The 13,044-nt window shown below is 39.8% G+C and overlaps 1 protein-coding gene across 1 annotated transcript in view; it reads left to right on the top strand.

The window, feature by feature from the left end:
* PARP14 (poly(ADP-ribose) polymerase family member 14) overlaps positions 1-12,973 on the top strand; it is a 43,913-nt gene extending 30,940 nt beyond the window's left edge. Inside the window, exons 27-37 of the mRNA XM_080399221.1 lie at positions 573-809; positions 1,061-1,282; positions 1,715-1,778; positions 2,737-2,886; positions 3,573-3,635; positions 5,055-5,222; positions 7,057-7,263; positions 7,353-7,961; positions 8,512-8,657; positions 9,996-10,170; positions 11,783-12,973. Coding sequence (XP_080255347.1) covers positions 573-809; positions 1,061-1,282; positions 1,715-1,778; positions 2,737-2,886; positions 3,573-3,635; positions 5,055-5,222; positions 7,057-7,263; positions 7,353-7,961; positions 8,512-8,657; positions 9,996-10,170; positions 11,783-12,072 — 2,331 coding nt within the window. The 3' untranslated portion in view covers positions 12,073-12,973. The remainder of the gene's footprint in view (positions 1-572; positions 810-1,060; positions 1,283-1,714; positions 1,779-2,736; positions 2,887-3,572; positions 3,636-5,054; positions 5,223-7,056; positions 7,264-7,352; positions 7,962-8,511; positions 8,658-9,995; positions 10,171-11,782) is intronic.
* The last annotated feature ends 71 nt before the right edge of the window (positions 12,974-13,044 follow it).

Raw genomic sequence — 13,044 nt, 5'->3', positions numbered from 1 at the left:
ATTTTGGTGCATGAGGTGCTGCTTTTCTGATAAGGCATAGACAATCCCACTTCAGTGAAAAGGAGGAAAGACACATTAAACTTCCTACATTACGTGTACCTTCTACAGTACATACATTTTGCGCCCTGTGGTGATGCTAGAGAAGAAGGAGCAATGCTGCAGCAGTTCTTTACAAGGAGATGTAGGAAGGGCAGGGTCTGGGGAGCGGGGATAAGGCAGGCTGCAGAGGCTGAGTTTATTTCACCTGCCCAGACATTGGTGTCTGCTCAGGGTGAGGTGAGTCACAGCCTTATTTCCACCACGGGCTTGACAGCTCTGCCTGGGTGGATGGATGACCTGCTTACACGCAGATACCTGTGGTCTTGGTACTTAAGTGGGTCTGGTGCTGCCAATTGTAGGTTTCCTACAAGCTCAGGAGTATTCAGCATGCAGAAAGTGTGCTGGAAACCAGGTTATTTCTCCATTGGCATCTTGTTTCTCGTGCTGTGTGTTGCTTTGGTAGTGCTATTAGTCTCTATTCATATTTTTACTTGAAGTCTGGCTACAGATATTTTCATTTCAATTTGTTCCAGACAGACGTTATTGTCAACAGCGTCGGCACAGATCTGAAGTTTGGTGTGGGGCCTCTTTGCAAAGCTATGTTGCAAAAGGCTGGATCAGCACTCCAAGCAGAGTTTGACAAAGCAAAACAAATACAGGTTACTGGTCAAGGGAGCGTGATCTGCACCAGTGGATGTGCTCTGGACTGCAGGTTGGTGCTTCATGCCATAGTTCCCCTGTGGGATGCAGGAAAAGGACAGGCCCTGAAGGTACATTTTAATTATTTTTTTAAAAAAATATATTTTGAACACAGATTTATTTGGGATCTTATCCTGAAGTTTCAGGATTTAAAATAGTTTAGATGACTTGACTGCATTTACTTCTGTTGGAGTGACCTTAATGATGCCTTGATGCACTGAGAACTTTTTCTTGTACCAGTGTAGTCTCTCCAAAACTAATAATAAATGATGCCTTATCCTTTCTTTTTTTTTAAAAAAAGGATCTTTGCTGTGTTTTACAGACCCTAGAATGTATAATCAATTCCTGCTTGAAGAAAACTGAAGAACTTGGACTGAAATCGATCACTTTCCCAGCTATTGGAACTGGAGGATTTGGATTTCCTAAAACTGTTGTTTCTAAATTAATGTTTGATGTGGTATTCAAGTTCAGTAGTAGTCATGCTCGGAAGACTCTTCAGGAAGTTCATTTTCTCTTGCATCCAAGAGATACGGATAACGTTCAGGTAGTTCTTCTTAGGACAAAGCCCTGGATGTTACATACTGTTCTAGTTATGCCTTAGCAATACATTGTAGTTATATTGCTTAAGGGAGCACTTTCTTACTGCTGTGGGCTGGTGACAGTGGGATGTCTCTCCAGTGTCTCACTCAGCATCTCTGAAATACAAACTCTCAGCAAGCACAAGCTGTAGACAAAATTGGCCTCGCTGCTGGCACTGTGTAACACCTGTAGGTGCTCACACATCTTCTGACAGAGGAGTTCTGGAAATGCAAAGACAGTATTTATTATCACACTCTCCACACTAAGTCTTCCACTGTTATTAATGATACCTGAACATGACTGTAAAATGTGTCAGATATGTAGCTGAGCTAATTACAGAAATATTCAGTATATAAACTCTGAAATACTATCTATGATACCTTTTTTCTCTTCTTAGGCTTTTACCATTGAACTAGAACATAGGATAGCTGGAGGTTGCAGTGCTGCAGCACCACGGTCAAGTAAGTTGGGTAGGGGCAGGAGGTGGGACACTGAGGAGAATGTAAATACTGTAAAATGGTTTTATACCCAGCAGGAAACAGATGCAGTGTTATCAAGACACAGAACATTCTTTTTCCTCCCAATGGACTGGCATTCTTAAACTCCATTTGTAAAAATCTTAGAGGAGTCTCTTTTGTTGAGGGCATGCTCATCTCTTGGTGAGGCCACTCTTACCACATGGAAGAGGAGGGTATCCTAGTAGGAGAACCATTAGTTTGTCCTACTCAAGGGGTAAAAGAACTTTGTATCACTTTGCCAGACAAGCCATAAATAACATGTATTTCTGTACTTTTACTCTCCTGTATGGTTATACAGAATGGGTAATTTCCTTTCCATTTATTAATTGACAGTTTTGTGACACAATAGCAAAAACATATGTGAACTGCATCAACAGCAGAGCCTTATTCATAAAAATATATAGCACTTTCTTCTCAGTTGCTGTGAGTGTCAGTAAAATGAAGTTAAAAGTGTGCAGATAGAATATGAATTAGATAAGTTTAGACTAGAAGTAAGGAAGTGAGGGTAAAGATGAAATAACTTACAAAAGTGTTGTGGTGGGATCTCCGTTACTGGCGATGCTTAACCTGGATAGGATACTCCGTTTCTTGTAAGAGTTAATTCAGGAAACTGTTACAGAGCTGGTCAGAACAGATAACCCCAAGAGTCCTTTCTGAATTTATATTGTGTGAATTTACAGGAATAGAAATGGTTTCACTTTCATAGTACTTAAACAGGAAGAACACTATGCCTTCCTGCTTTCAGAAATGGAAGGTAGAGAAAGGCAGAAACGCTCCAGGTCCATCGAACTGATGTAGAGCATATTCCTTGAAAGGATATTTTGAAGCTGCCATCATTGGAAGACAGTAATACCCTGAAGTAAAGAAGTGGTGTTTTAAGGTATCTTGCTTTCCCTTGCAGGTTTCATTAGGCCTGTTTCAACTGAAGGATTGGGAGTTCATGAAATGCAGATTGGTTCCATTACGCTCCAAGTAATTAGTGGAGATATTACCAAGGAGGATACAGAGGTTATTGTAAATATATCCAATCCAACATTTAATGCCACATCAGGTATTGTATTGAATATGTAGTTCTTTAGTGATAAATTTAGGCTAATTTTTAGAAAGGTGAAAGGGAAAGAACTGTCCATACATAAAACTTTCATGAAGTATTTTTCAGATGAAAGAGTCAAGAAGCAGATCTTAAACAGGTTTTTATGTGTCCTGAATATCCCATTTAGTTTCCAAACTACTCAAACAGAAGGCATCTGACCAGATTTTTCTTGTTTTAAAAAAGAAATGCTTAAACAAAGGGGAATTTTTAAGTCAAATACAATTCTGAAAAATTGCTCTTGTCCTGGTATGTTTCACTGTAAGCCAAAGCCCTGGTTAAGTAAATTGACCCGTAAGAAGCAGAGGATTCTTTGGTGACGTTGTGAACTGCAAACATGAAAGACACCAAATGATATAATTCAAAGCAACTGGAGAGTTTGGTGAGGGCCATACTACTGGCTGGTGAAATGATAAAATAGGAGTTTTTCTTAATGATTTCTAATCATAACGAAGGCAGTGTTCTCTCTGTACCCAATGCAGTCTGTCATGGTGGGTACTTAGGGGAACTGGCAAGGTTTTGCACTTTGTGGGATCTTGCCATATGAGAATTTAAAGTATTTGTAGAGTACAGAAGCTGGGTAGAGTTTGAGGAGAAATAGCTAAGTTGACTTAATGAATGTGAATGCTTTTCTTTTCTAATTTAAGGGGTCTTCAAAGCAATTATGGATGCTGCTGGGTCCCAGGTAGAAGGAGAATGTGCTAAATATGGTATGTTAAAGTGTACTATTGTGTTTCTTTTTTTTTTCTCTCTGAAAACTTAAAAGTTGTTTTACGATTCTCTATTCTGATGGTATAATAGATATTTTATCTGAAAAAGTTGTTTTAAGATTCTCTTCTCTGATGGTATAATATATATTTTATCTGAAAAAACAGCTTGCTTTCTTGGGAATTTTGAAAAGTCCTGTTGTTGTTTGACACCTACTTCAAGAATTTTTATTTTCATAACTGAACAGAAGATGGATACAGTTTTATGATGCTAATAAGTGCTGGGAATTTATTGTAATTTAAGTTCTTTATCCCTGAAATTACTCAAGCATGTTCCTGATGTAAGAACAGAAACAGTCCCATAGACCTGAGCATAATTTTTAAGCTCATCTATTGTCAGCTACAGGAGAGCTGAGTTTTGAAACTGTACAAAGTGGTGGAAGACCGTCTTTTGGTGTAAGTGCACGCAGAACTGGCTTTTAAAAGCTAATAGCAAATCTGGGCTTATATTCACAAATACGTAATTATTTTTTATTGGAATAATGTAACTCTGCTTATCACCTTGATCATGAGTTCTTTTGTAGTCTGCATTCTGCCAGACCAGTAGAGCAGTAAAACACCAACTCACTGTCGTTGGCCTCTATGAGCACCGAAGGGAACACGTCCTGCTTGCATAAACAAAATGTTCCTGCTCTGAGTCTACAAGTTAACTTTCAGCATGGAGTTTCTTGGATATTCTTCCCAGCCTTTGGCTCTGCAGGCTCTCCCCATTTATCAGCCTGATCTGAGTGCATCTAACAGAGCATCTTACTATCAATTGTTACCTTTATGACCAGTGAAGTGGTATGTAACTCTTTGCTCATCAGTCTATTCATCCTCACAACATGACTCCATTTTAAGGTGTTTGTAATCAAACACGAGTGCTCTGAAAAACACGAATGTCTCTTTAAAGTTTCCATACCACAGTTCTTAAACTGGTTGGTTATTATCTTAATGCTATTATTTTAACCATTCAGCTCTTCTGCAGAATAAGAGTTCGAGCTTTCAAGGAGTAAGTGGCATAAGAAAGGATTTCTCATATAAATGAATTGTGCACATTCTGCTGGCATGCTTGTAAATAGAAGTGAACTGTGTTTTAAATTCAATGTAAGTTTTTAAGTTGTACTTACTAGGAAACTACTTTGTAGCAGAGATCTCAGGGAAATCAGAAAACACACCATTACTTGAATTACTCTCTCAAAGAAATTCTACAATCAGAATATTTACAGAGAGAACCAGAATCAACTAAAACCAGGATAATATAGCTCATGGTGGATTTCTTTCCACTTTTTCCACTTCTTTTCTAGCATCAATACAACCAGCTGTCTTATTTGAAGAGATAGCTGCTTTGAAAATGTTATGTCTCCATCTTCTCTCTTCCAGCTGGTCAGTCTCAAAATGGCTTTATTACTACACAAGGTGGGAATCTGTTGTGCAGTAAAATCATCCACTTGATTCACAATAACAACGTGAAGAGTCAGGTCTCCAAAGTGCTTAACGAGTGTGAGCTAAGGATGTACAAATCTGTCGCCTTCCCAGCAATTGGAACAGGTTTGGATTTCCTTGGGAAGGTGAAGAGGGCTGTGATGGGGGATAGTTCAGAAACTGGGACTGAGTTAATAACTTTGATATGGATAACACTAGGCTTGTACAAGAAACCCTGTAAACTGTGATTTGTGAAAGTTCATTTTAGTCAGTTCAAACACCACTTGCCCACTTCAAAAATGCTGTTTTTTTGAAGTATAAATATTACAGTCAATATTGATCAAGCATGAACACCTAAAGAAAAACTACTGCTCCATAAAAGACATTCTGCCCCAAAACAGACTGTGTATCTCAGCTGGCCACCCTGCACCTTTCTTAAAACTTCCCATAGACTTTGCTTTGGGATTTTCACCATGCAGAAGATCTGGGGTTGGGGTTTGTAGGCAAAGAAAGATGGAGTTGTCCCGAGACCAAAACCTTGCCTGGCTGACTACAGAAATTGTGGGCTGGGTACCAAATACCTGCAGTTTACACTGTATTTAGGTCTTGTTTCAGCCTGTCTGCTCCAGCAAAGGGCTTGAGACAGGCTAGCTTGCTTATTTGGCTTAAACTTCTGGTTAGCTTGGGGAGTGGGGCTTGAAGCAAGCATGGTATCTTCATCAAACCAAGGATCCCCTTGACTGGAAAAAGAAATTGTGAGCTGGTCCTTGCTCAGCGTGCCAGGTCAGTGTTTGGACACTACAGTGATAGTTACGTCAGGTCACCTGGACAGCCAACATCTGCGTGCTGGTGTCACGATGGCTGTCCAAGGGATGTCATAGCTGAAACTGGCAGGAGTCCCATCAGCGTTTCAGGATAAGCTTTAGGTTGCCCTTCAGGCTTGTTGTAGGGGAACAACAGCAGTTGTTTTGATTGAGTTTGGTGTTCCTGTTTGTCGTGGTTTAACCCCAGCTGGCAACTAAGTACCACGCAGCTGCTCATTCACTCCATCCCCCACCCCACTTGGATGGGGAGGAGAATCAGAAAATGGTAAAACCCATGGGCTGAGATAAGGACAGTTTAATAATCGAAATTAAGTAAAAAATTACAATAATAATTGTAAAGAAAAGGGAGATAAAAAAGGAGAGAGAGAAATAAAATGCAAGAAAAACAGGTGATGCACAATACAGTTCTCACCACCTGCTGACCAATGCCCAGCCAGTCCCCGAGCAGTGACCAGCAGCCCCTGGCCAGTTCCCCCCAGTGTACATACTGGGCATGATGTTCTGTGGTATGGAATATCCCTCTGGCTAGTTTGGGTCACCTGTCCTGGCTCTGCTCCCTTCCGGCTTCTTGTGCACCTCCTTGCTGGCAAAGCATGGGAAGCTGAAAAGTCTTTGGCTTGTTGCTAAGTAGTGCTTACCCCAGCTAAAACATCAGTGTGTTATCAACATTATTTTCGTACTAAATCCAAAACACTGCACTGTACTAGATACTGTGAAGAAAACTATCCCAGCCAAAACCAGGACACTGTGTTGAAATACACTGCAGGCTTGTGCCAAAATCCTCTGCTGATTTAGGTTTGGTTTTACCTTGGTACCCAGTTTAAAGATGGAGATAGAGTTAGTGATGTGTGGGTTTGAAAATATCGGGAGGGATGCTATGGCTGAAGTGCTTGTTAAGCCCTCAGTGTAAACGGGGGGTGAATCTCAGAAGGGCTTCCTGGGTCTGCGTAGGGTGTCAGTTCCTGAAGCTCACGAGCTTAGGTATAAAGCTGAGGTTAAGCCTGGGGCTTTGGCTAGAAAGCATCACGGGGGAGGAGAGGGGGGCACCAGCGTGTATGGACTGGGGATGTGGTCTCTGTTTTCTGGATGCTGCCTTGATTTAAGTACTGTTCACTGATCTTTTTATTTTTGTCTAGGTCAAGCAGGACAGAGTCCAGCAAAGGTAGCTGATGACATGTTGGATGCTATAGTGGAATTTGCAAGCAAAAGATCAGTACGGCATTTGAAAAAGATTAAAATCGTAATCTTCCAGACAAATATGCTTGGAGACTTTTACAAAAGCATGAAGAAAAGAGAAGATTCAGGTTCATGCACAACAGATTCATGGATGTCTCTGTTTAAATGTAAGTAGGTGGATTTTCCATGTGTGTGGGCACATAAAATTAAAGATCTTAAATAAAAAGGCTAATCATTAACATATATTTCTTCACAGCATTTTTTAGGGGCAAAACCCAACTCACTGAGAAGAAAAAGCCTGTAGTTTTGGAGAAGAAAGTTGATGTAGCCACATTTCAGATTTGTGGAGAAAGCCAAAAAAATGTGGATGCAACTGAGTCCTGGATAAAGAATTTAATTTTAAAGGAACAGTTAGAAAACACTATTTCAGATGAGCTAATCGAAAATTTGGATGAGAAGCAAATTGCCACTTTGGCAGATCTCCAGAGAAGAAAGCATGTTACCATTCAGCTTGAAAATAAACTTTCCCCACCCCGCATCAAAATTTCTGGTATTAGCAGGGATGTCTGTTTTGTTTTTGTGGAAGTTCAAAAAATGATCCAAAAAATTAAGGATACTGAAGAAGAACGATCCAAGGCAGAACTTGTTTGTAACCTGGTAGAATGGAGGTATTCAGGAAGCTCTGACAGCTTTGTTGCTTTTGATAAACTGACAAATATGCAGCTGGAGGATGCCAAAATAGCTAAAAAACGACATCTTACTGTCAAAATTAACAAGAGGAACTACAAGGTGGATCTGAATACTCTAAAGGCTACAGATGAGCAAGGAAAAACTATAAACATACAACGTGTGCCAAAGAATGAAGGTAAATTACAGCTTTGTTAATTAAAAAAACCTTTACTAGTGGTTATTGAATGATAATTCTGATAAATGCAAACTCAGGGATTCCAAAGAAGTAAGCTATTCCATAGCTTTTTTTTTCTTCTCCTTCCCCCCCTCCTCCCACAGGCATGCCATAGCCAGCAGTTCTAGTTTCATAATTAGTGGTAGGTATGACTGAAATCAGAACGTCTGTTTCATATACAAGTATTCTCCATACATGTGTGACTAGTGAGCATAGATTTCATGCTTAAGTCTGACAAAGGAAGAGGTGTATGAAGACTGCATAAAATTCTTCTGTGGTTTTCAAACTTGTTTTCATTAGATATTGTTATGGGGATAATTAAAGAAGATGTAAAGTCTTAACAGTGCATTACAGAGGCAGTGATGTATTGGGGGGAGAGAGAGAGTATTCTTAGAATAAAGTATTGCATAAGGTACTGTCCTCTCAGCCTTCTATATGCAGTTGGTTTGTAAGACATGCCTACAAACCAGAGCCAGATATCTGTGATAATAATGCAATCTTTGTTTTGCAGATAAGCAGTCAATAGAGCTCCCTGCGCACTGGGAAGACATGCAAAGGGAACGGGTCAAACTGGTGAATCTCAGTCCATCACATCAGGAATATCTGAAAGTTCAGGACAAATTTAAGAAAACCTGTCCCAGCTTTGTCATAGAGAAGGTGAAATCCTGGGGGCGGTGCAGAGGGGAAGCGAATTCTTGGGCTGAGAACATTAATATACTTTCTAAATATTTGTAAGGTGTCTGCAGCGCAATACACCTTTCATATCTTAGTCTCCCCAGCACTGTACAGAGTGGATATAAATCAAATCAGATTTCTTAGGAGTTGCCCTGCCATTTCTGCCTTCTAATAATGCAAAACCAGTGACCATCAGTCTTCAGGCTGACTGTGTTCAGCTAATGTGGTACTCGCTAGTTAATATGTTATTTCCAATTAGGGAATTCTTTATTGCAATGGAAGCAAGAGCAGATGCATTCAACATACAAAGGAAAATGCAAAGTCCTTGCAGACTGGTCATAAAGCTCTTTACTATTTTATTACTTCTTCCTTGTCAGTCCCAGAGCCTTTCAGGCTAGACTGTTGGTTTTGACCAAAGTGTCAAGATTTGTGATCTAGTGCTCTTGTTTACTGAAAAGTCTACAACACAGTGCACAGTTTTAATTGCAAGGGAGAAGACAGAATTATTTAGAATCAGAAGGAGCCATAAATAGGAGAAAATACAATGAAATTAAGAATAAGTGTTTTAAAAATCTTCCATCATGAGATTCAATCAGCATGGTCAGACACAAATAGAAAAAAATATTAGTGTACAATAGAAAAAATCAGGTAATGACATGAAGTCTTTTCCATTGAAAATGGAAAGCTGCTACACCAATGCCTTTAAGATGATACTTTGATGCAGACACACTGTTTCCCCCCGAGCTATATTCACATTGTTGGCATAGGGGAGCTAGCAACATCTATCCTCTCACCAATTTATTTTTATATAGGAGTTTCTTATGGGTTGCTAAGCTACACAGTAAAGGAAGTAATTTTGACTTCCAAGCTGAGCTCTAGAAGAGAAACTTAAATTCAACGTAATGCTACTGCTACATTACATTGCAGTAATGTTTCTCACTCTTTAGTGGGAAAATCACCAGTAAAAATGATTAGGATGTACAGAAAGCGTCTTACCTCTTTGCCTCTAACAGTGGTACAACAGACTATTCCTAAAAATGATAATGCATAGCTATTGTGATTGCCTGTGTACCTGGTGTATACTAGGCAAGACAAATGTATGCCAAAAAAATCCCAAGCTTGAAAACCTCTTGTAAACTACCTTGGTTTCTGATTTTTCAGGAGGCTCACATATTCAGTTCCCCAACCCAACCCACACACTAACAGGGTATAGTGAAAATTACCATCATTCTTTCAGTTTGGTTTGGTTTTAATGCTTTCCTGCCATGATAAATGTGGTCCCTACCAGTGTAAATGTAGCTCTGTTTTGTAACTTTGCAGATTGAAAGAATACAAAATCCCTTCCTCTGGCAGACATACCAAATAAAAAAAATATCTCTCTGCACAAAGAACAACAATGAAGATAATGAGAAGTTGCTATTTCATGGGACAGCTGCATCCTCACTGAGCACAATCAACTACAGTGGGTTTGATCGAGGATTTGCTGGAAGGAATGGTGAGTCATTATCCAGATCAGTTTATTTCCTAGATGTGTATGAGGTGCTAAGGAATGTCCGTGTTACAGTGTTGTCAGCACAACATGAAGACTGAATAAAGCTGGAGAACAAAATAATAACTTCAGAGCGTAATCTATATGGACAGAGGAACTAACCTGTTCGGTTAATCCCTTGTTGATGAATGCCTCCATCTAGAGGGTATCAGAAAAAGCTCACCTGCCCTGAAATCAAGCCTGGGCAGCTTTTGAGAAATGGTTTGTATGATCTGCCTACAGAAAGGAACAAGGACCACTGTTCAACATCCTCAGCTGAGATACCAACCACTAGCTGCTGGTATCTCCTCTCTTCTTGGACAAAGGCAGGTAGCAAAGTAGAGATGCAGATACTTCTGTTGCTTGTGCTATCCTTATCTTTGGAGGCAATCAGAAGAACCCACTCCCCTACTGTTTTTATGCAAATGAAATCAAATTGAATTCATTAATTTAATTCTTCCCCTTTAATAGTTGTTGGGGACAACTATTAAATATTTAGCAGAAATACTTTCCGCATTAGTTCAAAGATTGTTTTGTTGTGTGCCTCTAGTACAGTCATGTTATGTTTATTATTTGGTAGCGTTCAAAGATGAAGGACAGGATGCAAGAAGTGGAACTTGGGCTGAATTGAGGTGCCAGTCCTCTTAGAGGTCCTGCAACCTTACTTCAAAATCCTTACTTCCTGTTCTTAATGCTTTCTTCCTTAAGATGCAATTGTACCTGCCTAGGGCTGACTTGAGAGAGCTGGACAGCTTAAATCAGATCAAGTTGACACTTCAGGGTGGTCTGGATCCACACACAGACATTTCTCTGCATCCTCTAGATGTACTTATGCTGATATTTCCTTGAGAAAATGAAGCCGAGCATACACAAAACACGTGAGGCTGTGCACAGCCAGAAATGGCAGCCACTGTTTCTTTTTAAGACATGACCAGAGGAGATGTAGTTTCACTTAACTGCTCTTTGGTAGTGCTAGGAGGTTGAATTTACTTGGGAAGCAAGAGCCCTCGATCCCCATGTCCTCTCCCTATGAGTATTGACATCCATCTCTCCATCTCAGCCACGATTTACAATAGGAAAGGTATGCTTCCCTTCTGTCAGGCTGGGTAGCCATGCAAAAATATCCAAAGATCAGAGCAGCCAGATAGGAAGGACCTGCCTGCCTTGAACAGCTTTCTACCAATGTCAGGAAGAAAGAAATCTGTCTCAAAGAAATGTGATTTCATCTAACATGCTGTGAAGTATAACTAGAATACTGTAATTATATGGTCATTTTAAGTGGAAAGGGCTCTGAAGATTTGCAGTTTGATGGATTGCAGGGTAAACAAGACTAAACAGAGACAAACCCTTTTCCCCATAGGAAAAGGCAGTCAAAATCTGGGTGTTGATACTTACCCAACATCTATGCAGATTCATATTTGATTCTGATTAAACAGCAAATTTTAGTACTAATCTGTTGTAACTTTAACCAAATTTATAATGTCTGCAGAGTTTAAAAAAGAAAGGGGGAGGGGAGCTTTAGAGATTTTATTGAACTAAGAACACTAACTATATTTGAAAATGTTATCTTTCCAAACAGCTGCCATGATTGGAAATGGAACCTACTTTGCTGTTGATGCAAGCTATTCTGCTCAGGATACCTATTCCCGACCAGATATGAATGGCAGAAAATACATGTACTTGGCTCGGGTCCTCACAGGGCAGTACTGTGTTGGGAGCAGTGGACTAATCACGCCACCACCAAAACACTCAGCAGATCCTACTGACCTGTATGACAGCGTGGTTGACAATGTGAATAATCCAACAATGTTTGTCATATTTAGTGACATTCAGGCATATCCTGAATACCTTATTACTTTCAGAAAATAGACTGGAAAAATTTAGCGCCTTTTACATGTGGGAATTAACAGGGCAATTCTCAATGCTTGTTTACATCTAGGTTTCTTAAACTAAGTGCTTATCTGCGTTTAAATATGTCTTCAAACTATCAACGCAATGGGGCCAAGATAAATAAGTATTTTAGAACATGCTATTTCAAAACTCGATTTCAAATTCAGTTATGCAGAGGTGTAGGCAAGAACTGTGAGAACAGCCCTGACCTCCTCCTGTGCAGGCCAGAAGGGACTGGTAGGAGAGGGAGCTGCTCTGCCTTACTTTTAGCCTGAAGTTAGAGGTGTCAGATAGGTCAGCGCACCTCTGCAGGTTCCATCTGCCAGTACTCACCATGAAGCACCAAATCCTACCCGTGAGGATTTATTTTAAATGCTCCATGTTGGGAGAATAACCTTGCTCACCAGCAGAGTTTTCAATCCTCCTCAGGCATCCGCTCACCTTTGTTGCTGCTAAGAGTCCTGAAGAAAAAAAATCCAATATTGAACAAATTTCATTATTCCCTAGGTATAATTTCCTATATTCATACCTGTTTCTTAGGGTCATTCTCCACGGTCCCCCACATTATGTACGTCCAACTTCCACACACAGTGTCATTGCTTCTGGAATTTTCAAGACAGTAAAGAGGGACTTTCAATTTCTTTTGGTCAGTACCGAAACATGAACCCTACTGTAGAATTACTAAGTTGCAGAGAGTCATTGACAGGGGCATAACTCAGTTACCGCACTTAAACCATTTGAAAATTTTACAAGTTCTGTAAAGCAAGTAAATAATGACACTTGTACATCTTACTTAAACTGTACACTTTAAGTGATAATCTTACAACTGCCAATCAAAAGCCATGTATACCTGTTTAATAAAAGTAGCTTTAAACAGTTACATTGTATTATAGAGTTGGTTATACAAAGGAACACACTGCAAGTGGAAGTGTTGCTTTACGGTTTAATATC

The sequence above is a fragment of the Falco punctatus genome (assembly GCF_963210335.1).
Source record: "Falco punctatus genome assembly, chromosome: 8".
In the NCBI taxonomy this organism is placed as follows: Eukaryota; Metazoa; Chordata; class Aves; order Falconiformes; family Falconidae; genus Falco; species Falco punctatus.
Note: the sequence above shows the minus strand (reverse complement) of the source record. Positions and strands in the feature narration are given on the sequence as shown.